The sequence below is a fragment of the Zonotrichia albicollis genome, chromosome 16 (genome assembly GCF_047830755.1).
Source record: "Zonotrichia albicollis isolate bZonAlb1 chromosome 16, bZonAlb1.hap1, whole genome shotgun sequence".
In the NCBI taxonomy this organism is placed as follows: domain Eukaryota; kingdom Metazoa; phylum Chordata; class Aves; order Passeriformes; family Passerellidae; genus Zonotrichia; species Zonotrichia albicollis.
Window position 1 is genome coordinate 10,185,499 of NC_133834.1, and position 26,106 is coordinate 10,211,604.

Consider the following 26,106-nt stretch of genomic DNA (forward strand, 5'->3'; position numbering starts at 1 on the left):
GGAAGCATGGTACAGAGCTTAAATATATAAGCTAATACTGGTATTACTATTTATTCAACATAAAATGTAGATTTTCAGCTCAGAAAAGCTGGCCACCCAAACTACAACTTCCCTTACCTGCAGAAGGCCTGCAAACTTAACTACTCCCCATCCAAGTCTGGCAACATCTGGTTCAACCAAACTCATCTGGTAAATATCCACAGCCAGGAATCTTTGAACTTGTCCCCCATCCTTTGTTACGACTGTACAAGCAATCAGATCACTGTTATCTAAAGGAAGGAAGGAAGGAAGGAAAAAGGTTACATAACACTGAAGTTGAGGATTCTGGGGTGTGGGTATTCTACATAACAGAAAACATTAACATATAAAAATAAAACAACCTTGATAACACATGGTTAAAGCTTCTGTTCCCATTTTTAATAGATATTTTAACTTTCCTATCATAGTTACACAGAAAGGGCAGGAGAGATTTTAACAACAGTGGTTCAGACATACAAGTTAAATATAAGATGGGTACTATATACACCTTGCTTTCTCTTACTATCTTCACTACCTTTCAGAAAAGAGCTCCTTTCATCTCAGGGCTAAAACTGCAACATCCTTATTTCTCTCACCACGTGAAGTCTCAAGAAAACTTGTAAACAACCACAGCCAGACCCAACACCACTGCAGGCCATGAGTTCTACCTTGTTATAAACTTTGTCTCCTGACATGAGCTACTTTTCTACAGGTCTGAAACCTATGCTGGCTCTTGGACACACTTCAATTTCAAGATTATTTGGACTCTCCAGGTAAACTGTAGCAGTGTTTTGACAATGTTTGATATTTCATTGACTTATATTGAACAAACAGACTCTTATTCCAGAAACCCCTCCAACAAACCCCAAAATACATTCTCCACCATTTCCTCACTGCCCTGTTCCAGTTCAAACCCGTTATTAATGAAAAGGGACTAAATCACCCTGTTCACACCAGCTGAAATCTACCAATCAGCCCTTAAACTGGCAGTACCAACCCCTAGCAGAGCTCTGCTAACTCTGCCAAGAGCTGCTTTTTCCTTTGCTTCATACTGATACTTTGATTCATATATTTGATGCACACAGGTCTTTTCCTCTCTCTCATCTAGTACAACTTACAGCAAGTAAAATATTGTGAAGGCTATACAAATCAGTAGAACTTATTTACTCATCCAGACATCTAAACAAGCATTTAACACCATTTTTCACACTAGAAACATCTGCAGGATAAACTACAAGTGGATGTGTACAGCTCTTCACAGTGGCAGGTCACATAACCATAGACAACAGCCATAAATTATGGTCAGGAGGTGGAAGAAATTCTTTTGTGCAGCTGATTACCCAGAGATGATGTGGAATTTACATCACCAAAGGTTTTCAGGCTTCAAAAATCAAACCAACTTCCTCTTCCCCACAAAACCCCCCCCACAATACAAGTGAGAGATCCTTTCCAACTAACATTTCTGTGAATCTACTAATTACCCTTTACCAGCAGGATCCATTCAAAATTCATTGGGTGGTAGGAAAGAAAGGCATGAAATATAGAACCCTAACACAATTAAGAGGATAATTAATGCTAACCAGTGTGAAACTACTGTCAGCTTTTGAAATTTGAGAAAACAAGTTTAATCAATAAATGCAATACATACAGGACATGATTCAGTTAACATGAGAATTGATTGCATTAACCTTCTCACAGCCCTGGAAGATTCAAGAAACCATAAAGGACTGGCAAATATTACTGTAAGAATCTGTGGAAGATTTATTCCTGTTTAGAGAAGGAGCTGAGACACCAGGCAGAACTGGCTATTTCTTATTTTGGTATGCTTCATTTCTTGCCTCTTTTATTCTTTAACCAAATTAATCCATCAACAGTTATTTCAGTTGACTTGAATTCCTGGAGCACTCCTGCTCTTCTCAAGACAAAGTGCTTGGATTGGGACTCCTTCAAACAGGAGGTGTCAGGCTGATGACTCTTTTGGGAGATTCTCAACTAACAGGCCACAGCACCAAATAGAGTTGTGGAGTTCTCAAATACTAGTTTTGACCAGTTTTTTGACCAGTATTTACAAAGTTTTTAGTGCAACAGTAAGCAGGTTAAAATACTTGCTATACAAATTCAACTGCCCAAGTACAAAAATGCACTTCAGGAACTCCAAGGGCAGAATGCTTTCCAGAACAGAGAGCTTTTACTTTAGACCTGACAACACCTTGAAGTACAGCATTACTGTAAAAGTCTTTAAAAGAAACAGAAAGGAAAGTTACTCATTTATTAGGCAACTGTTACAGGAATCCTTTGAGCCTATACAACTGAATATAGTTCATTTACATGACTGTTTCTAGTTCACAGCTGCTGAGGAGTCAAACTGTCATCCTTGATGACAAAAACAGAAGAGAAAGTGTGGTCAAACACATTTTCAGTGAACTGCTGTAAGAATACTTACAGCTCTGCTATGAAACAGCTCGAGATACCCAACCACATTCAGATGAAAATATCAAGCCCAGTAAACTTCAGTACTATTCAAATTTGGTCTGATTACAGTGAACCACAGGCTGAGTGGCTTCCTGGTGTGGCACTGCTGCAGAGAACTGGAGTGCCTCTCCTGAGATTAACAGCAATGGCTAATTTCTCCCCATGCAAAATGAAGTTTGTAACCAGTTTGGATGCTACACTTCCATTACTTGGATCCAAAATTTCTGTGAATTTTCTCCAAGAAAAACCCAAGTTTTGGGAAATACAGCCAAGGAAGGAGAGTTCATAGACCTCAGGTGCTTGCAGTGCTGAAGATGTAAATTCAGGGAAAATAGTTGTCTGTGTTAATGAAAATATTTGCCTGAAAAGACTGTATTGTAAGAAATCTTCATGAATATAACAGCTACTCAATGCAGTCTAAATGCACCTGATCTGCCTTGGGGCTTGATCTTTAATGATTTTATAATTTCCAGCCATCCCAATTCCAGAAATGATCTGCAGACATTAAAAGCTCTTACAGAAAACTTTCAGCCCTTTGTAAGCACAGCTGGCAGCCCAAGATAAGCATTAGGCTGGAGATAGTGAATGCAGCACCTCCCACTTCACAGGAAGAACTCTTCCCCACAGCAGGCAGCCCTCTGGGATGATATCCAGCTTTACTGAACAAGAAACCAACCAGTCATGGATCCACCTTGTTCCCATCAAGTACATTCAGTTCATGTTAGAGGAGGTGTCCCTGGTTATACATCTGCACCACATTCTGGGTTACTCTCCTTGCCACAAATATGACAAATTATCCTGGACACCTTTTTTAGCTGATCCTGCTTTGAGCAGGGGGGTTAGACTGGATGATCTACTGAAGTTCCTTACAACATCAATTATTCCATCATAAACTTTTCTGAAGTGTTTTTAAAAAAATGTTGACTGTGATGGCCTTATAGAGCCTGCTCACTCTGCCAAATATGCAAAGAAACTTAACTATAATGTTAATTTTTTTCTGTTTCAGCAAAGAAAAAACAGCTTTAAATGTATCCTCATTTACCTCTTGGCCATGGCATTTAAAACATGAAACAGAATCCTGTTACCACCTGAAACCAAGCACTGAGGCCGTTAATTTGAGCTGCCAGTGACTTCACACAGTGAGCTGCTAAACAGGACTGAAAACACCTCCAGCCTCACAGGCAGTCTAAGTGAGACAGTTAGCACAAAATATGGAATTGCTTCAAAACTACTGACAGCAGAAAAACACTGCAAAGTAACAGTTGCTCTAATTCTGATGACAGCATATCCAGCAGTATGGAATGAACCCTTTGTGGAATTACCTGACTCTCTGTTCAGACATTTATATATATTCATATATATTGGTGACAACCTTGTAACTACACCTAAACGTTCACATTTAACATGTGTGCATCAAAATATTAAAATTGCTTCTTTACAAGAAACTTGAATCTCCCTCATCAAACTCACATAAAACATGATCATTACATTCAAGCAAAAGGAAAACAAAGAGCTATTTTGATACAGGTTTGTGGGATTTTTCCAAATCAAAACAGTAGCTGAAACCATTACTGGGTCATCTTAACCTCTACTCCCCTCTTAAAAGGACTTGTATACAAACAAGCATAAACACTGAAGGCATCTTAATGTTCCCAAGAATTTTAAAAGCCTTGTATTAATAGAGATTGATGAAAATTTGTCAAATCAACAACACCTCCAAAGTGGTATTTAAAAAAGACACACAAATGTAATTTTTTGGGTCATGCTTTGCCCACTGCAGAGTCTCCTCCCAAGGTATGGCACCTATGCAATCCTGTGCATCCTGCGTGCTCTGTGTGATGTTCTCCTTGATATCCTCCTGTCTCTCTTGTTTGGGCAGAGACTCCAACTGCAAAATACATTTTTATGCCACAACACACAGTGGAACCTCAACACCCTGCTACTTCAATTCAGGTAGTTTAAGTAAGAACAGCAGTAACAAGCAGTTCAGGAGAAAAGAGTCAGTAAGTTTTGTATCAGACTATTTAGGAAATGGAGGGGCTACTTACTCAAATCCAGAACATCATCTGCCTTTATCAGATCTCCCTCCCTCGTGAGTGGTAACTGAGTTTCCAGCTCACCTTGCAAGTGCAGGGACAGTGAACGGAGCATAAAGAAAACTCTGATTGCCTTGAGAAATTCAAGAAAAGATTATCAGAATATTTTTACACCCAATACTACATACTTGAACAGAATCTTACAAACAAATACTGGCTTTTACAATTCCCAAGTTTGCTGTCCTGTAGTAAATATTTTTAATACATTTAAAATTGAAATTAAAATTGTAATACCTTTTACATTGGAAAAGTAGAATGTAATTTCCAACTTAGTTAAAAAGAAGACATGAAAGAAGCTGAAACCTGCCATTTATTTTCAGTGAAGTAGGAGCAGCAGAGCCTTTGCATCACTGGCACACTTAGACAGCCTGTGACTGACAGGGAAACAACTACAGGAGCTGTTTATGCAAAAACAATCCTGGAATATTTTTATTTAATCATTATTTAAGACTGATTGTATTTGCAATACTTCTATGCTATAGACACCTACACAACCAACCTTCAGAGACTCTCACATTTGGAACTCAGAACAGTAATAACTTTTCTGGCCAAGTCTAGCTAATATGTCTACAAGTTAAGACAGAAACAGAGGGGATTTCTGCACTTTAATTTGCTGTTCTCACTAAAGCTAGCCACATGGAACTTTCTCAGAGCACTTAATTTATATTCTCAGAAGGTCTTCATCAGGGCAAAGCATTCTGGAAGCTGTAACAGTCCCAAGAAACTTTCAACAGCTGCTCTGTGAAATGAATATACTAGTTTTGATTTACAAATTCATGACATATGGTATGCAAAGACCCAAAGTGTCAAAGAACAATCATTTTATTAGCCACATTTTGAAAGGCCCCATTTATAATCCTCTTTCCCTACAAGAACTGCATTTTCAGTACAGCAAATGAAAAATCATTTTTTATTACTTCCGGTGTTCTGCTTTTTAAGAGTTTCCTACACAGTAATTCTGTGGTGTACTGTAAATTAATGCTGCTTTACAGTAACAGCATTGAATTCATGAACAGCTGCAGTGCCCAGAATCTCCCAGATTGCAGGAAGTACTAGGAAAAACAAATCTAAAGTGCTTTAAGGGAAAACTCTTCACTCCTCTATTTTTAAAATCAACAGAACAGTGGCTCCTGTGAAGCAGAACTGTGAGGGTTTGAGCTCTCTGCTGGCAGTGCTTCCAGGAATCTCTGACACAACAGGGATGAAGAGAGGGAAGCCATGTATCAGGTTCTTCCATGAAATTACCCCAAAGCAATGGCTTTAGGATGCAGCTGAAATTTAACAGGGCAATCTCATTATGTGGAGCAAAGGACACCAAGGGTATCTAACAAAAATATGATAATACTATTGAATTCATGAGAACACAGCCACTTTAGAATCTGAGATGATCACTCCCATTTAGGCAGACTGCACTCTCTGGATTTACTGAAATTATATAGGATTACTATAAAGCAGTTTTCCTACCAAGTGCTTCAAGAAGAATTCACAGTACTTGGTTTAATATTTGCCAAATTCAATCAAGAAGAGGAAAATCTTGCCATTTTGGTAACCCAAAAGTTAAACCCAACAATGATTTGTTTGGATTTTTTTTTTTAATTTGGAGGGCAACCATCACTCAGCTTTCACTTATCTGCCCCCTCAAACCTCTTCCTCCTAGACTGCATTAATTTTTATCACATTTATTTCCTATCAAACGAATGACACTCATCTCCAAACATGCAATCACATTTAGTGCAGAATGAAGTACAGGAGTAGAAAATAAAATCAGAACTTTAGCCTTTGCAAAAAAAAAAAAAAAATGAGCAAGAACATCAGATGAAATGGAAACTGTGCTGTGCTTCCTACAATACTGACAGCCCACAGTTGGTTACAAAATCAATATACTGTGCCTAGTGTATTTTATCAGATCTCAATGAAACAACAGAAAAGTTCTGTGGAGTAGAATTTTTTTGGCTGACTTTTAGTTTTTTGGTTAACTTGGAATAAATATGGATTTCTATCTACATTAAAGTATTAGGCAACTATGATCCTGATTTCCTCATCCATATACAAGTTCTATGTGCAAAGACACATCAATTTGCAGGGAAGCCTACCACTATCTTATTATATTCCCAAGAAAGTGTTCTTGGTAATTCAAAAACTTCTCACAAAGGGAGATTTTTGAGGGCTTCTCCTAAAGTTGATAAGAGAAGAGCTGCCACTTACAGGGACTTTCCATAGCAAGGAAGTAAGATCCTAACAGTTAAGAACTCAATATAATCAAAGTTCACTTGCTAGTGAAATAAAACTTGAGAACTTTTTTGAATCGTGTCAGAGCATGTTCAGAACCAAATCTTTTTGCATTTGAAACCATCCTTAGAACCTCAGCAGGTTGGGTGGCAGCAGCAATGTCACAAGGGATACCTGAGTCCAGCATTTTGCCATGGCAGGTCAGCCAGGGCAAGGCAGCACCACGGGAAATGAGGAGATACCAAACCCTGAATCATTCTGGGAATTCTTGCTCATGGTGGAGACCCTTTCATCTCAGAGGCTCAACAGGAATATTTGTATTGATGTTTTTATTTCCACCAACAGAAGTTAAGCTATTCCTTATTTAGCACATGAAAATCCTGGAACAGCCATTTCCCACTAATGTGCATTTCTAAGTATCTTTCTGTTGAATGCCTCAGAGAATTTCAGGAAGCATTTCTGCTTTCTAAGAAGAATACTTTCAAATTAATTCACTGTCTTCTATCCAACAACTTGGTGTGATAACAAAAGCTGTGTGGCTTAGAAGCAATGAAAATGAACCCTTTCAGAAGATTGCTGGAAATAAGTTACTGCACAAAATCATCATTTGGGAAGTGCTGTTCTCTATGTTTCCTTGCATTTATATAATTGTATTATCTAAGCATATTCTAGTACTCTTGAAGGAAAAAACCATCAGATTTACTGACACTGCAAGGCTCCTGGGACACAGCCAGGTAAGGGCCAAGAACTGATTAACCAAGAATGAAAATGAGGATGTTGTCATTCAGGTCAGCATCACCTGTACAGATTGTGGCAGTCACAAAAATAGATACTTTGCTGGTTCTCTCTTCCTTCTCAAATCTCTATCACAAATTACCTTAGCAAGATGAACTCTCAAGTAAAATTAAATTTTTTGCCATGTCTAGAAATATGAATGATACAAAGCCAGTCTTCCATGGAGATTCTTACTACAGGAATATAACTGAGATTGCAGATCACAAAAGAAGCTGACAATATATTGAGTGTTATCAAAATGCCTTTGCATGTAGCTTTCTGTATGGTCTGAAAATTTAAACCCCAGTGCAAGAACACGTTGCACTGACTAGACACAAGAAATCAGAGAAAAAGCTTCTCCACTGGGGCAGGTAATTATTATATATACTCTACACAGATCTGTCTTCAGCAAGTTTTATGATTTTATGGATGAACCTTCCAATCAAGCAGCCTTCTAAGAAAAGTATTTGTACTCCTAGAATTTCTCAATGACTTTGGCATCACTTTGTCATAAGCAAATGGAAGGAAAACAGTCTTACTCACTCTTCGTGTTCTTTCTACATCTCCACAAGGCAACCTCTTCACAAAGTCAATGCCGGTCAGAGGAGTCCCCGTTGGGGGCAGCAAGATGGAGGCATCCATCATCAAGTATTCTACATTCATAGGTTTCATCTACAGAAATATTTCAGCACTGGTTAGTGTACAGAACAAAAACCATTTGTCTCTAGTTTCAAATATACCTCATTGTTGTGTATTTTAAAATTCTGAGAATTTTTAATACTGTCTTATTTAAGGGCCTTACGTGCAATCTTTCAGTTAACTCCATGCAACCTCTCTCATTGTTCCCAGACACACTGCCGAAGTTCTCATACAAATAAAACACAGGAAAAACTCCAGAAAATTACAGAAAAGGTATTTGCAAATACTAAAAACCAAATTCTGCCAGGTTTGAGTTCAAGTTTTGACTTAAATTTCTTGATACTTCCATCACAAGGAAGTTTCTCATTACTTTTTCTCTCCAAACAGAACTTTCTCAGAAGAGAGAACATGCTGAGCTTCAGACAGGAATAGGAAGATTTTCATATTGTTTTGGGAAAAATAATAAATCCAGTATCCCATTTAGGGACACTGAATGTAGGCTGAAGCAATTTTTTAATACTCAATTTTATAAGTAATGGAATTTTATCAAATAAAGAGCTGTGAAGTTTCACATAAATAATTTATGTAAGTACAGACACAACTTCTCAGAGACAAAAACACCACTGACATTTTGTTGTCCTACTCCCAGTAATAAGGACCCCAGTGTGCTCAGCAGCTATCAGCACTTTTTCTTATCCCTGTGCTGTATCTGGGTTTGAGGATTTGCCAGGGCAGAAGAGATCTCACTTACTGTCATAGTCCTGTATTCATCTTCGAACATATCCAGAAAGATTTCTTCTCCCTTCCAAAAGAAAGAGCATGGACATAGCATGAGCCTTCTGTTTGGGGCTCTGTCAGGTTTGCTCTGTGCAGTGTCTGTGAAGGGAGGCAGGGCTGCAGGGCCCTGCTGAGCCCTTCAGCAGCACTGCTCACACCTCTGGGAAAGCACACTGAGCAAAGGGAGAGATTGCTCTGCAGCCCCTGCAGGGCCCTGGGGGAGCAGGTACCAACCCTGCAGCAGGCAGATGTGCAGATGTGCCCTGCAGGAGCCACACTGGGGCAGGGGAAGGCGTGAGGAACAACAGACAGAAGCTGTTCTGGACTGACATCAAATCCCTAATTCCCACTGCCCCTGCATCACTCACAGGAGGAGAAGGTTGAAGAGCCAGGAATGAAGCTGAGCCTGGGAAAAGGGAGAGCTGAGGGACAGCTTTAATTTGTCTTTGTTTCTCACTATCTAAATTTATTTTTCTTGGTAATAAACTAATTTCTGTGAAGTTGAGGCTGTTTTGCCCAAGACTGTAATTGGCAAGTGACCTCCCTGTTCTTTATCTTGACATGATACTCTATTCTCCCTCCATCCTGTTGAGGAAGGGCAGTGAGAGAGCAGCTGAGTGGACCTCTAGCAGGCAGCCAAGGTCAACCCACCACAAGTTACTTATTTTTTGTAAGCCACATTGAGCAAACATCCTTCAAGAGAATTCTAAGAAAAACAGGAAGATATTTCAGCCACTTGAAATCTGTCACGGATTTACTGCTCCTTATATAGAAGTTAATGCCTGGGGCTAAAAAATTTAATTTCTTTCATTGTTTACAACACATGTAGAAGTAAAAAGCTGCAAAGGTTTCCAATAAGGAAAAAAAAATAGAACTTTAGATGATCATTTCAGATATGACACAAACAAAAAGCAATGTCAAAATCAAACATATTCCACATTAGTGTCAGTGATAAACTTGATCTCCAGTACAAACCCTGGGAGTATTCCAACAGCCCCTTGTGACATGGGTCAGGGTGGTATGGGAAGGAATTCTCCAAGAAAACACTTCCTTCCCTATCACAAATTTGGAGTTCCCATCTTAAAAAGGGTGCTTCTTTGGACACTGTGTAAAGACTGGGCTGCAGACATTCCCCACAGGTAAAGGGCTTCCTTCTCACAGCATTCTGCATTTACCTTATAGAAACGGCGAAGGAGATGAACACTTTCCTCCCTTGCACCCTAGCAAAGAGAAAATGTATTTCAGGGAATACACTTACTTATTAGTCACATTAAACAACCCACCCAAACACTCATACAGAACAGACTGTCTAATAATTCATGGCCTTAATCCTAGAATTTGATAGAATACAGTTCTTGCACCTATGAAAATGCAGCTTATTTGAGTTTATTATTTATTATTTCAAAAGCACTTTTCTTTACATTATTGAGATGGATAACATACAAGTTTCAGAGAGACAATGAAACACAAAACTGCTGGAGAAGTTACAAGTTAAAATAGCAGAGATGAGAACAGAGCATAGGTTATGATATTCACAGCACAGAGCTACCAATGCAAAGATGTTCTAGAAGCTCAAATTTCACATCAAGGCTGACTGCAACCAGAAATGAAACAAATTGGTTCAACTATACTCCAAGACTAAGACACCAGTAATGCAGTGACTGGGAATTTGAAAGAAAATACTCACCTCCAGACAATCAAGGTGAACACTTTTTATGATCCTGCCATTTTTGGAGAACACAAGCTGCTTCAGCAATAGGCAGCCAAGTTCTAAAGTTGCCAAACGAATTTTTCCATCTGAGAAAAGAAAATTTCAACATACAAAATAGTAGCAGTTTAGTTACAGCTCTTGTGATCATTCCATGTTCTTAAATTCCTGCAATTGTCAAACTTTGCTCCTTTGAGTGCTGGTGCTGCCTTACTATGCTGATGGCTATAAAGAAAAAACTGGAAGAGTATTTTAAAGTAGAAGAAAATTTAAAGCAGAGCCATTCAGTAAGAAGGGAAAGATTAATACTATTAAACAGTGAGCCCAACATTGGGTTTTGCTGCCTTTATCAATCTGCAGCACAGGTTGAATTACTCTAAAATTACACAAGGATCCCAGACATTTGGGATGGATGAAGTTACAAGGTGAAAGGAAGCTTTGTATATAGTACACTAATAAGGCACAGCTTTCCCTTGAAGGGAGAAAAGGAGATGTTCTACACAGCAGCAAGTTGAATAAAACATACCCCATTTCCATCCTTGCCCAGCCCCTCCCTCCCCAGACATGCCTTTATTTAAATAAATACATATCCTCACTTGCACTCCTTCCTGCTGCTGCAGGTACAAACTCTTCATATATAAACATGTTTTTCATCTCTGACACATCAGCAGAAGTTAACATGCTGTAGAGCAGTTTTGCAAGTCAAACAAACAGATTTTTATTCTACAGACATTCAAAAATTTGATAGGGTGTCAGTTTCTGGGGAAATCCAACTCTACCCATGTACAGGTTTAAGGGGGCAAAGGCAAGGAGGAGAGGTGTGGCTTGAACAAAGATAATTTTCATGGAATAGGTCATGGAACACCTGGTTTCACAAAAAAAAAAAGGAAGAAAACCCCCAACACTTTTTGCAGAACAGTTCAGAACTGAAAATACAACCTGAAATTAAAAAAAAAGGGGAAAATTTGCTACCACCTAGAGCTGACAGATAAAGGACTGCTATAAGCAAAGCACACCATAGTTTTCAAGATTATTTCTCAACTGAAATTATTTCTACAAGCAAAGGTGAGACAGATCATATTTTCAGGATGAAATCAATAAATATAAAACCCCTCAAAATCTCAATTTTTGTTTATTCAGAAGTGCACAAAGTAAGAATTTAGACAACAATATAATATATAATAATGTATAGTTCTGAGTATAAAAACAACTACTCAGCACAAATCCAGAATTTCTGATTCCTCACCAGCCAAGGAAAAGCCAATAGTTGTCTTTCACAAACCATATCTACATACTGCTCATCAAAGAGCAGCTGAACAATCACTTTCTCCTCAAAGACAAGAGGCTAAGTAGCTTCTTTCTATCTTCAAAAATTTCACCTTGGAAGGAAAAACAAACCCTGGAAAAGCAATACCTGGTTGTGCAGCATAATTCATTATCCTGATGAGCCCTTCTGCAAGGACATGATTATAGGAATTTCTCTCTTCAGCATTTTGAGCTGGAAGTTGAATTCTCTCCAACTTGACTGAGTCAAGTCCTTTCATGAGAGTGAAGGAAAAAATGCAAATTAGAAAACAGGAGTGTGCTCTGAGGTAAGAATTTAATAGACCACAGCAGTTTTCTCAGAAGAGAACAATTAGCAATAGGAAACTAAGCAAGATATTTTGAATTTGTATGACAAGGAAAAGGAGGAACAACAAAGACCAAACACATTGATGAATCCCTGAAAATTCTCAGCCTTAAATGGGGACTACTGAGTGTCAACACTCAAATCTCAATGTTGTTGGTGAAATGCAAATGATTTTGCTATTTCTGAAATTCTCAGATTATTTGTTTGCATCTAAATCAAATCAAAGTCAAGCCATACATCTGGAGAGCAAAATGGCTAAAGGGGAGAAGATCAAAGTCTGATTTTAAATTCTGCTTTGGTAGTTAAGTAATCTGTTAATATATGTTTAAACTAAATAGGAATTTTATTTTGTAGTAGTCCTATTTAGTATCCTCCCCAACACAAATAAAATTTTCACTGACTTGTTATATAAGGAAACTAATCCCATCTTTCTTTAATATATTCCTCTAAAATATCAAAGTTTTTTCTCAGGAAAGGCTGGTTTGCTGGGAAACCTCTTAGAACAATAAACAATGATGGATTGTGGGGATCTTCCTGTCCCATTCTAAAGAACAGCAATAAACAACCCCATAAAGCAGAAGATGACTCTACTGAGGCTCTTCCAATGCTGGCCTTGCAGTTGACTCCACATAACTGCACTTACCTTTGTTGTGTGACATTGCATATAACAGACAGAGCACAAAGAGGGCGTAGTAATCATCTTCAGGACAGTCCAGTGCATTGTAGACCATATCAAGGAAAGGCCTGTGGAAAGGAGGAATTTAGAAACAATTTTAAAAATCTATAGAAAAATGGGTAACCATCTTATTGTACACGTAGCTAATGGAAAAGGCAAATTCACAGTAATGCACATTTTCAGCCATTATAACAAAAGAGTTCTGTTACAGAGTTTCTGTTGCAGAGTACTCAGATTACAGCCATGCTTTGTATTTACATACTGACAATAATTCTGAGTTTTAACCAGATTCATTACATCATACTTTCCCAAGAACTGCTTGTTCAAACAGTTACTGGGTTGTTTGTAGCCCGTTTAGTAAGTACACAGAATCACAGCAGAGCTTGCTTTAAGTGCATACCTAAGTAAACTCAAGGAGCTGCTATCACTGTTGTATAAAAGAGACTCCTTCAAAACTCATGTGCTAAACAGAATTGAAAAGCTCTTACTATTACAAGTAAGCATTTTTACCAGAAGTTTGGAGGAAGCCAGGTTTTCCTAAAACAAGAGTTTCACTGTCCAACAGTTATAGGAAAGAAATATTAACTAGGAGGGAATATCTGAAGAGAAAAAAAAGGTTTGGATTGTAGATAGGTTTTGTTTTCCTGAGTTTAAACACTTATGACCTATGACACATATACAGAAAGTTACAAACAGTGCTAAATTCACCTTTTCTTTACCTGTACCTTGGAAAGACAACAAAAATCAGTGTAATACAGAAGGCATTTGGACAGATCAGATGCTGCTGAGATTAGCCTGACATTAGCACAGGCCTGATGGCAAGGCAGCTTCACTTCTGGTCCTAGGATGGCTTGCATCCAGTCAGTAGTTCCAGTTCAGAGCACATTCAAAAATGAAGTATTTTCACAGCTGGCCCAGCTAAACAAATGATGTGTCAGGGCAGTGTCACAGCCATCAGGAGATGACACTGTGTGTGGAAGCCCGAGTGGAAAGGGTTTATTCCTATCTGCTAAACTATACTTTAACAGTGAAAGGAAAAATATCCTTACATTATCTAAATTATTAAAAAAAATACATTAAAAGAACAGTAAACAACCTAAACCCTAAACAACCTAAACCCTAAGCTGTAAAAGTACTATTTAATATAATTTCATTAAAGCCAAAGTTTTACCAGGTGGAAGCTGCTGAGGTATCAGTAGTTATTCCATTAACACCAATATTACACAGAATTAAATAACTTCTCTGATGCCTAATGCATTTTTCATTGTTTTCCCCCACATACTACTTAGATTAATGAAATTATGAAACTTGAAAAAATCATTACAGAGCAGCAAGAGATACCATTTTCCTTCCAGATGTTTCTTCAAAGCATCTTATCGGCATTGTCTGTCTCAGCCACAATAATCTGAGGCTGAAACAGCTTCCAAGAATCCCCCTCACCAATGTTCCTCATTTAGATTAAATACACAACAGACCCAGAAAACTTCAGCCTAAGAAAACAGCAACAGAAGCCACAACAGAGCATGAGGATTTGACATGCTTTGGAAAAAAGCTTTGCTGTGCAGCATTACATAAAGTGAAGCTAATTTAAAACATGTCTTTAAGCTTAAACTTTCCAGTAGTGAGGCCTATCAAAATACAATAACACCTAAAATACTTAAGCTTTTTCTTTTGTTTTTCACAGTAGGTAAAGGGCTAAGGGAAATGAAAAGCTTGACTTAGCTTTTACAGCTGCAGATTTTAAACTGCCAACTGTGCTGTTTTCCATTTATTTTTCAACAAATATTGGACTGTTTTAAAAAGAACCAAAGGCTATATGGTAAGTATTTTCAAATGTATTTCTTAACTCTGTAAGCTTTGCTTCCTTTACTTCTTCTACTAAGGGCTTGACAGCAGCAGCAGATCAAATGCCATACAAGTGTTCCTCAGATTATTTATTCTTGTGGAGCATGTCCACAACTGAAAACTGCCACCCACTGGGAACCACTGCCACCACAGGCATCAATGACTATTGCAGGTGTGGAAGCTTCAGTTCCAGCATGGCACAGAGCTCCCTGCATTTTCCACTCCCACATGGTGCCTCATCCACAAGGCTCAGTGATTCCAACCAGTGTAGGACAGAAACTGCACATACTGAGGGCAAGTCTCTTGAGAAATTTAGCTGCTGCTTCAAACACTATGCTTGGCATAATAATACATCTTAAGCTACAGCAGCTAATCCACTGACATTTCAAAAAAAAAATCACATATAAAAGAAAGGCCAGAATTGCCCTATACAAGGTATATCCTTATTTTAAAACTATTTTTAGCTCTGCACATTCTTTGATGTTGCTTATTTTTAGAAAAGATGCAGAATTCTGCGAGACCACATCTGCAGATCAAGAGAGGCCTGACCTGCAGACATTTGCCAAATGCACTGGCAGCTCACTTGCATTCTGCTCTTTTCAAGACCTGAGCATCCCAGTCACTTTAGTATTCCATGCACTCACTGCCAATTTCTTTCTAAAAGCCATTTGGCACATATTTTAGTCAAATTATCAATAATATAGAACAGTGTGTTTTAAAGCCAGTTCAAGTCAAGGTTCAATTTCACTTTTACAATGAAATTAAATGTTATCTTTATTAATGAATGTAATCTAAACTACAAAGCTATAATGGAGACAGAATGAAATTCTGGGAATACCAGGCAGCATTTCCCAAGTTTAAAAATAAATTTAAAATCCTATCAAACATGTGCATTTCCCCAATGGACACATTTGCAATTACTTTTGTGTCAGGCACATTTGGTTTCTTAACATTCTATTAACAGGAATGCAAAATTCCCAGTGAGAAGGTGTCTTAGGGGTATTCATTACATCCAAGCTGAAATTTTGAAGTCAGGGCAATTTCTGCTTCCAGAAACACTTATACACTGTATTTCCAGTAGAAGTTTCCAATAACCCTAAAACATAATAATGGGCCCTGGAAACAGTAAAAGGTTACAAGGGTTTGCCTATAACTACTGTTACTAAAATTCTGCCCAACTCATCTCTGAACTGATGAATTTTCCTTGTTTTTTTCCTTATAGGTGCATACAAAAATGGACAAATGCAACTATAAATACAATAAATAAAACTTCCATCTTAATTTAGAGGTTTAGAAAATTACAAAATGCAAAGATTTGTATTCTATTTTTGTCATGTTAATATTCTGTAGTTTAACTTTACCAACTTAATGCATCCCAACTGCCTAAAGGAAAGCACAAACTAAAAAGGAACAGGATCATTTCCAAAACCAAGCAGTAGAGACTACACTCCACTTTTGTATTGATTCACTCACTTGTGATCCAGAAAAAAACCTGTAATTTTAACTTGAAGCAGATTTGAAACATCCCTTTAAGAAAAGCAAAAGATTTAAGGGGAGGATGGGTAAGGAAATTCAGCAACATCTTTTCCAGTTCCTTGATACCTGTTCCAGTTTGTCATGTCGCTCCCAGAAGCAGCCGCACTCTTCTCTTCATCTGTTGTATTCTGTTCTGTCACAGCAGAGATGGACAGCTCTGACAGCTTACACCTCTCCATAATTACCATCTCTATTTCTAAAAAAACCAAAACATACCACCAACATTTGCTATTTTCAACAAGATTATCACAAGCTCATCTGTATTTTCTGTTTGGTATTAAAAGCATTTCAGGCATCTGTATGTAAGAGGTGTAACTATTACTTCAGAAAGGTGAATGAGAGATGTGGGCAAATTTTCTTCCCAGTAAAGTCAAGAATCTGGCTTACATTTCTTTAAGGAATGTAACACTATAAAAAATGTACACATATATATAAAATATGTAAAGAAAATATACATATTATTTTGGCAAATAAGCCACAGTCAGCTCCCTTCCCACGCAAACCACAGGAAGAAAAGCCATAGAACCTCTTTCTGAAAAAAAAAAAAAAAAGATTTGTGAAAAAGCTGGTGAGACTGGGGCAGACGTGAAGTTTCTGAACCATGACACATGGGTGGACATGAAGTTTCACTGAGGGTGCAAACAGCCTCCACAACTGCAGCAAACAGGACACCTGGTCCCCAGTGCTTCTCACCTACCGAGCTCCAGCAGAACAAACAAATCTTGCCTTCCCTTAGGAAGCTGAACAAAGATTACAAATAAATGCACCAGTTCAAATAGATTATTTAATATTTTCTTCAAATTATGGAGGAAAATATACCATCAGTTATTTGGCATCATTTAAGGAAAGCCCTCTCAAAAAGACTGTTTACCTAAATCAAAACTCAGTCACGTTTGGACAGGACTGTCAAAGAATAACACCCTTTCTTTCAATTGCTTGCAGTCAATCCTGCCACATTTTTCTCATTTTATGTTTAATTCTCAATTTACATTTAATGTAAGTACTAGGACTTATTATCCTTCTAAATGTTAGTAACCATAAAATAAACAGTTATAATATGCTGTAAGACCACTTATCCTATAAAAGCAGTTCTTAAGTTTGGGCTACAACATAAATGCTGAAAAAGTCCAAGATATTTTCAATTATGAACTATTTAATATCTTCCATCATGTACTGTCACTTCTAGCACACCAGTTAAATTTTATCATTGAAACACAGATAAAATACTGCTGATTATCTTGCAAAGGTGAAGTGGCTACAGCTCTCCCATCCCACAAAAGGACACGTTACAAAGCTGTGAGCTTGCTTATCAAGCCATGCACACTGAGGTGCAAGGCATGCACTGTGATAAGGGCCAAGGCCTACAGGCAGATATGAACACACTTCAGAGCTTTAATGAGATTAGAAGTACACGTTCTCACAGCTTGACTTAACATGAGAAAAAATCCAGCCAAGGCCTTAAACAAATGTCACAGTCCCGTGCTCACCTAGGGCAGCAAGAGAACAAATCATGGAACCAATCACAACCAGCTCCAGCAGTAAACAAAAGTACCTCAATTGGAAGCACCCTTTTCTTGCTGGAATACTCACCTTCATTTTCAGTGCTTGTCCTTACACCCTTTGAACTTGCTTCTGTACCTCTACTTTTATCAAGGTCATCTTGGTTATCTTCAGATCCTCTCTCCTCTTCATCTTCTTCACCAACATTTTTATAGTTGGGTCTTTTCTGCATCCTCTTCTTCCCTTTCTGTTTGTTAATTTCAAGAGACCTCTCAAGTGTTTCCGTGGGTTTTATGAAACATCTGATACTTGACTTTGCCTGTAAATTTGAAGAGTGTACACTGAGTTACAGCACAGAATTTTTAATTGTAATTATAAAGAAACTTCAGTTCATATAAAATGTAAATCAGCACACTATCCACAAATCTCAAACCCATTTTAAAATACAGAAAATTAATACCAAATCATCAGTAGCACAACTTTCCCCAAAGTAACTACCCCAAAGATCTATCATTAAAAAGTAGGCCTTCTTGAGACAGGACAATGCAGAACTACCTAGTTCATCAGCACAAGTTTTATATTGAAGGTGGGAGACATACTGCACATAAAATTCAGACACCTTTTGTAAAAAGGATAAAGGCAGCAAAATCCTACATGTATGTTGACAGCAGCTATTGATATAAATAACAGCCCTTTTAAAGGTGCAAGGGCTTTTTTAAAGCAGCAAGGACAAAATCCAATGCTCTATGCTGTGAGATTTTTGGGTTGGTTGCAGTTTTGGAGTCACATGCTTCCCTCAATATCAAATTAATTCCTGTATCAAGCAGGAAGAAATGACAGTCCCCCTTTTTCGGGCCTCCAGATTGACTCATCAAGTCTGGAAAACACAACTGCATTTATTAGACTTAATTTACTTGTGTTTTACACAAAGTTATCACAGGATAAGATGGCAAACCAACACCTCATTTTCTTAAGTATTAATTAATTTCAGAACAAGTAAATAAATTTAGATAAATTTCTCCCAGAAGAAATGAAGTATTTCCAATAATGTGTCCTAACAACACAGAACAACGGATTGTTATAGAAAGTGACCAAGATGCTACAAGAAGCTCTGCAAATAAAAGGAGTAACAAATTTGGTTTTTAACAATCCTGCAGCTTGTTTCTGAGCTGTGCTGTCTGAGCTCTCCTCTGCCTGCCAGCTGATCACCAGAGTACAAAAAAAGCACTCATCAGCCAAACCTCACTGTTACTGAGAAGTGAAACACATGGTTTGGAGCTTTCTGCCAGGTTTGACCCAAACAGGACAGTTACAGAAACCCCATTAACTTCCAGAGCTCAAAACCTCAAACAGATGCAGCTCACACTGCCCAAAGGGTTAAAAACTTAAGGGCAGGCAAGAGAAAGAAGTAAGACGAGCAAATACCGAACTGATTACAGTCTTTGCCTTAGGTGACTCAGTACAATAAGCACTCAAGATGACTGCAGCAAAGAAACTCTGGGGAAAAAGTTTGAAAAAATCCTTCCCTTCACTTAGTTGGAAACATCTAAACATAAGAGATTAGGAAAATATCAGGGAAAAAGCTGTCTACAAGTTAAAAGGCCAAAATGATTCTCTGAATCTGATATTTTGCAAATGCTTTATAGAAATATTGCGTAAGTGAATTTACACTTGGCACTGAAACAAACCACATAGTGGGAAGACTATTTTACAATACCAAAAAATCCCCATAAATACAAAATTCACTACACTTATATCCCCGATATCCTCTTGGATGCATTTTTTGTGTGATCCAACTGCAACACAGGAAGGCTATAAAATGACCAGGCTACCTTTATTATGGCTTCTGGTCAGAAAAGTCATAAGAAAAGGGAAGAGCACCTTAAGTCCTATTATTTAGGGGAAAAACAGAAAAGTAGCATGCAACTTGCAAAACACATTTTCCCCTTTCTGCATTCACTTCTTACTTCTGCATTGCTTCCTAGAATCTTGCAGCTACTTCTTTATGGAGAAAGCATGTACTTAATAACCCTGCATTTCTCATGTGCTCAAGAGCAAAGTACCACAAGACACAGCAGACAGTGATGTGCTTGTAAACACTGAGCCATGGTTTGCTCCAAGAAGGAATGCTGTAGAAAAAAATTCTACACAAATATTCTGCTCTGCTAAAGGCAACAAGGCTGTATCATTAAAACATTCTAAAATTAGATTTAAAATTATTTTAGATAGCATTTGGTTTGTAAGTTGATCATACAGGTTGAGGTACTGCTGGTTTATATCTTTAAAATGTCTTTTAACCACATTTTCAATAATGGTTTATCTTGTGCAATGTGTGATGGTAAAATAAGGCAATAGCAGTAACACCTTTTACGGGAAGGAGAAAGTAGGTTAAAGAAGAAACATGCACTAGGTAGAAGTGGCCCACATGTGAATGATGCAGGAAAACAGATCTCACAGGAAGTAAGGTAAACCTTAGTGTGATATCTGACAACTTTAAATACATTCTGCTGTCTATACATATTCAGCTCTCATTGTGACATAAGGGTATTTCTTCTGATGATGCCTAAAACCAGAAATACAGGGAAAAAATATGGAATGATGTGCAGAACTTGTTCAATGGAGCCTGGGCAATCACTACTGCCCAGTGATGTTCAGCAGATCTCCATGGGTAGGTTATTGCCAATTTGTAAGATATCACCAGTTACAACTGCTGGTCATTTTTTCCATAAACTGATTTATAGTAAACAGTATCACTTGTTCCTCTTGTGAGAACTACCACTGCTCTTTGCCCTAAATAACTCAGGGTATTTTGCATTTATACACAGCAACTGTGATGTTTCTCAGCTTTTATTTTTGTGAAGTGTTCTTTACTCAGTGTCCCAGCAAGAGGACTCTGTGTAATGAACTCACTCCTTACTCTTTATCTCATTCCACTTTAATTTATCTTATTAGAAAGATGAACAGAGATATGAGGTTCTACATCTGGGTTTAGAAACTATGTGTTAGTTAGAAACTGGCATTTACATTTCAACTTAAACATATCAAGACATCTCAGTTACAACAGATGAGCAGTGATAGGTACAGAGCGAGGGTTTAGAAATAGCTGCAGTTCACCACAATACACAGATTCCCCACAACAACAAGCTTAGGACAGTATCAGAACAGTTATCAAGATAAATTAGAACACAAAGGAAGTAGTAAATGATAAATTTGGGTCTGATTTAATAAAAAAAAATCTACATTCAGACTAAAAATAAATTTTAAAAATTGCTCATCACTTCTATTTACCAATTCTAAACTAACTTCTGAAGTAACTTTCAGTATTCAATAGAAGTTGGCAATTTCTTTGCAACAGAAAATACCACAGCAATAACCCTGCAAGGATCCTGACGTGCCTTCATGTGCACAGCTGACCTGAGCCCCCTGCACGGAGCTCTATCAGCGGGGAAGCCAAGCAGCAGCTCCCACACAGAGCAGCCACAGAAACCATGGAGCTCCTCTGCCGGACACTGCACCCCACTCCTGCACACCCCCAACTCCCCTGTGGGCTTCTGGCAGTCTGGGCTTTGTCCTCCATCTTCTCACTAAACAATATGGTTGAAGTTACTACAAATGAAGGTTTCTCCCATGGAAGTTTTTCCCTTTACCCACTGCTCTGCACTCCCTGGAACACAGCTCCACCTCCAGCAGCTTCTCCAAGGGTCTATTCCAGAAGGCCAACACCCTTCCTGTTTAGTACCTGCTCAGGTACAACAGAACCCCCAGTTCACATGGTAAGAGGACACATCTTTAAGGCCAGTAAGGAGCAGCAACCTAAATAGTATTACAAAATTAGGAGATGAACAGCAGTCTATAGGAAACCCCTAATATTCCTGACATACGTGCAAGCACACAAAGACATGCTATAGGTATTTTGTAACTCTGTACAGTAACCATGACAGGAAAAGAAAATCTCACTTCTGTAACAACTGGTACTCCACCCTCTTGCCACAAATTTCCTAGCAACAAAGCTTCTTCTGCACAAGTGACACACAACACTCAGTATGCACTTAGCAGAATGTCAGACATTTCCTAACATAAGTGATTGCTTTATCTTAAAGCAATCAGCCACTCTATCATTCTAACATAGTTTTTTTTTGTAAAAAAGGTTAGATTCTAAATATCAAGGTCAACAGAACAAAACACCAGACCCCAAAAGCTATCAGCTAAGATCAGTCCACACAGTTTCCAATGCCCAGTGGGAAGAAATCTGGAAAAGTTGATGTATCTTGGAGGAGTTGAAACATATCTCCCTCCTTGAAACTCCCAGAGATACAGCCAGTGCTAGGAAGGAGGTGAGTAAGGACCAATCTATTGCTTGTTGTAAATTAAACATTCAGTCAGCAACTGCTGGCCAGTCAGCCAGTAGGGGACACATTCAATTTTTGGACAGAACTATAGTCAGGTGCCTGTTACAGTAAGGTCATGCCCCCCCCCACTTGTTACCATGCCCAAAATAGGCCTCTAAAAGGTAACAAGCATTACACAAACTGTGAAAGCCACAACAAAAGGGAAAATATTAAAAACACGACACCTAGAAAACCAGTAACAGCATCAGCATCTAGCAACATCTCCCATGGTTAAATGTGAAGGTAGAAGGCCAATGACAGAGCACCACTCTCCCTTCTCTCTGAGGCTGGTCTCTCTTCTCACACCCTCACTAATGCACAGCTTCCAGAGATGATCAGTTTTACTGCTAAAACACTGGGAATATTCAGATGAAAATCCTAAGCCTGGTATTTTTTTAGGTCTCCCATTTCTACTACAACTTGCACAAGGAAATCTCACAGGAAAGGTGTGCTGAATCATTTTTATTTCACTACCAAAGTGCAGATAAAAACTGAACACAGAAGACTGCATTACAGAAGTGTCCCATCAAAATGATGGTCCAACAACAAAAAGTCTGCTACTGCTCTCATCTCCTAAACATAAACACCTTGGCTTGCCAGTTTCCAGATATCTGCCTTTAGATTTAAAAATTTTCTTTGCCTTAAAAAAAAAAAAATTAAACAGTTGGCCACTTACTGAGTTTTTCTGTATATCTTGCTCAACCTTAGAAGAAAACACTGAGAGGTCCCCATTGAGTATAACCTCAGCCAAGGAGTTCACCAAAGGAGCATAATGTATAATTAGAAAAACCTATTGAAAGAAGAGCAGAAAAAACATCAGACATATTTATACACACAGTTTGACAATTTCACTAGGTGAACATACTTTAGACCTTGTTAAGTGCTATCTTTAGTTTACACATAAGTGCAACTGGTAACAAAGAGCTCATTAAATCAACTTAAAACAAAGGAGTCAAGGGTATCTGACCTGTCTCTACCTTTGAAGCTACCTGGTTTTACTAATGCTTCATATTCTTTCCTCCTTCTGAGAAGTGTAAATTCTCTCTCTTCAACACCTTTGAAAGGGAAGTTGTGTGATATTCCAGCAAGGAACTCATTAAAACCATTCCAGAATTTATTTTTGTTTTAGAAACAACAAACTGATTATGGTGCACAGCATCCCCAGACCTTCCTGTGTGCCAACAACTGGCCAGACTCCAGAAAGTTCTGTGCACACAATCACTGTGCAGTGATTGATGACTAAAGGCCATGCATGCACCAGGCTGAGCTGGATCAGAAGCAGCTTTTCTGGCTCTGAAATTGCAGCAAATCAGTGTCAGCTACACAATGGCTGCAGAACACAGGAGTAAGGACCATAATGCCTGGAGCACTGCAGCATTTGACCACAAGTGCTTTGGTGCTTTACCAGAGTTCTGTGCTTACACTGACTGCTCCATTTTGAGCCAAGGCTTACAAGTCTGGGCCAGCAAACAACTGGCTCCTGGACAGACCAGCTCAGGTGCAGCTGCAATAGCTTTGTGTCAGCTTAAATCCATTCTCTTCACAGGAATACCAAGGCTGGATCCCTTATCAGTGGTTCTAGCTGTAAAATTCCCAAATAATTCCTAAGCCATTAAACCTAACCACTGCTTTGAAAATATTTAACTAAATGTTATCCACAGGTTTTCTGATTGAAGTCAGAAGCATTCCAGACCTCCAAAAGGGAAGTGATTATTAGCATGTAGTGGAGATCTACATAAAACTTTAAAGTCACAACACACTTCAAAAGTGCTTTGAACAACCTCCAAATCACTCGAGCTTCTGCCAATTCACCAAGTGTTGCTTGACTGTCCACAGGCCTGTTCTGGTTCAAGAACAGCACAGATTCCCTTTGTCACAGTGGCTGAGAAATCCCAGCACTGCATTTCCAGGGGCTGGCATCAGTCTCTCAAGCACTTGGGTCTAATCTAAGAGTAGTGCCTAGAGCACATGCCAGGTGTGAGGAACAGGAACAGTCAGTGGGGTCTGGCAGATCTCATCCCAGCCCAGACAAACTCCAGGTTAAAAGAGGTGGGAGAAGATGTTTTTCTGCCAGTCACAGCAACAGTCACTTCATTTTCTATATCACATCCCATTCTGATACACAAAATTTGTTCTCAGTTCTTTATGACTACTTCCATTTTCTTCTTTAAAGAGAATGAAGAACATAGATACAAATCCTGAAGTGATACCTTGTCCATACTTCCACTGAAAATGAAGACTTTAAAAGAGATCACAACTGCATGATGCAGATCCCTTTGCTTACAAGCAGCTGCTGCTCCCACAGTTTTATCTGTGGTAAATAATCCTCACACCACCACAACATTTTAGGTTTAAATTAAGGAGCATCAAATATTTTCCTAGGAAAAAAACTCCAACCCCATGCTTCTAGCAAAAAGATGAAATTATGGGCCAGATCACAACAAAATGATATGGGCCAATCACAACAAAACTAAAAAAAATTCTAAGACCAAAGAAAAAGTACAAATTCTATGAACGTAAGTCAAAACTATTTTCAGACAATGTAATTTAGGTAAATCAATCTCACAGTAATGCACTGAAGACTACAGGGACAACAGATGAATTTTCCCTACAAAACAAAAAAAATCTACTGTAGAATTCTTAATTTGAAAATTAATTCCAGAAGGAAAAGGAGATGGAATTGATATGAGTAAGAAACAAGTACTTAATTACAGATTTAAGCTATAGGCACAATGAAATTCATATTGTGAATTGTGAGAAAGTGAGATTTTGGTAGTGGTGGTTTTTGGGGTTTGGGTTTTCAAAGAGGAAAATTCAAACCCGAGATTTTCCATAGCTTAAGCAGATTCAGAATGCAATACAGCATCTGGGTAAATTTCATCTGCCATTGTACCAAGCTCTGGCCCAGGATGTTGCACGTCTACTACACTTTATTTGTCAGGGTGTGTACATAATTTGAAATGCTCTGAAAGTTACCCTGGCCAATGGGATCCACAGAAAAATGACATTAACTCAAATTGTCTGCCAAAAATGTTTTACTTTCTTTTTCTTAATGAAAACTGAAAGGTTAGAAATTTGCTTTGATGAATTTTCTTTTATGGTTTTGCCAATATGATGAAAACACACTATTTTATAATCACAAGAGTACTGCAAAATTTGTTCTGAAACAGGACAAATATTAAAATACTTACTTGAGAAAGAAGATAGAGAGAAACCTGGAGACTTATTTTTGGACGCTCTCCACCCTACAGAAAAAGTTATGAAAGTGCTTATTTGTACAAAGAATTTATATGGCTTATATGGCTTTATTTAAAATCAAACTTGTGTTGTTCCACATCCTGCTACAAAATATTCAGAAAGCATCAAGTTCTTTATCTTTAACATTCACTACTTGTAAACTATCTGAAATGGAGACTCTCTGAATAAGCATCTCTCTCACTCTTCCTTGATTAAAAAATTGCAATTAATTACTGTCTCTCATGGTCACTTCAGTAATTGGAACAGGTGAGCATCTGAGAAGTACACTGGTTTTCACTGTGCTACTCGTTCAAAACCTCTTTTCAGTTAACATTCATTAAAGACTGCTAATTAGCTATTCAGATAGCATGAAATATTACCCACAACAGACAAATGAATGCAGGAACCTGTGCAGGTTTAAAAAATACTTTCTATTTCACAAAACCCAGTTTTAGTGAAACCACCACTTAATTTAAAGGCTATGCTTTAAATATAAATTCAGCTACATCACATTAAAACCCATCTTCTCTACAGATAGAAGAAATGAGTACCAAAACCTGAAGTCTGTATTTTCTACACGG

At 38.1% G+C, this 26,106-nt stretch overlaps 1 protein-coding gene across 6 annotated transcripts in view; it reads right to left on the reverse strand.

Annotated features, from left to right (window-relative positions):
• The window catches only part of CLEC16A (C-type lectin domain containing 16A), a 57,869-nt gene that overhangs the window by 19,445 nt on the left and 12,318 nt on the right, over positions 1-26,106 (reverse strand). For all 6 annotated transcript variants that reach the window (XM_014267506.3, XM_074553058.1, XM_074553059.1 and 3 more), the window contains exons 8-19: positions 25,480-25,533; positions 22,965-23,078; positions 17,991-18,219; positions 16,467-16,596; positions 12,987-13,087; positions 12,128-12,250; positions 10,693-10,802; positions 10,181-10,225; positions 8,980-9,030; positions 8,133-8,261; positions 4,539-4,659; positions 118-269 (exon numbers count right to left, since the gene is read on the reverse strand). In XM_014267506.3, the coding sequence (XP_014122981.2) occupies positions 118-269; positions 4,539-4,659; positions 8,133-8,261; positions 8,980-9,030; positions 10,181-10,225; positions 10,693-10,802; positions 12,128-12,250; positions 12,987-13,087; positions 16,467-16,596; positions 17,991-18,219; positions 22,965-23,078; positions 25,480-25,533 (1,359 nt within the window). The remainder of the gene's footprint in view (positions 1-117; positions 270-4,538; positions 4,660-8,132; positions 8,262-8,979; positions 9,031-10,180; positions 10,226-10,692; positions 10,803-12,127; positions 12,251-12,986; positions 13,088-16,466; positions 16,597-17,990; positions 18,220-22,964; positions 23,079-25,479; positions 25,534-26,106) is intronic.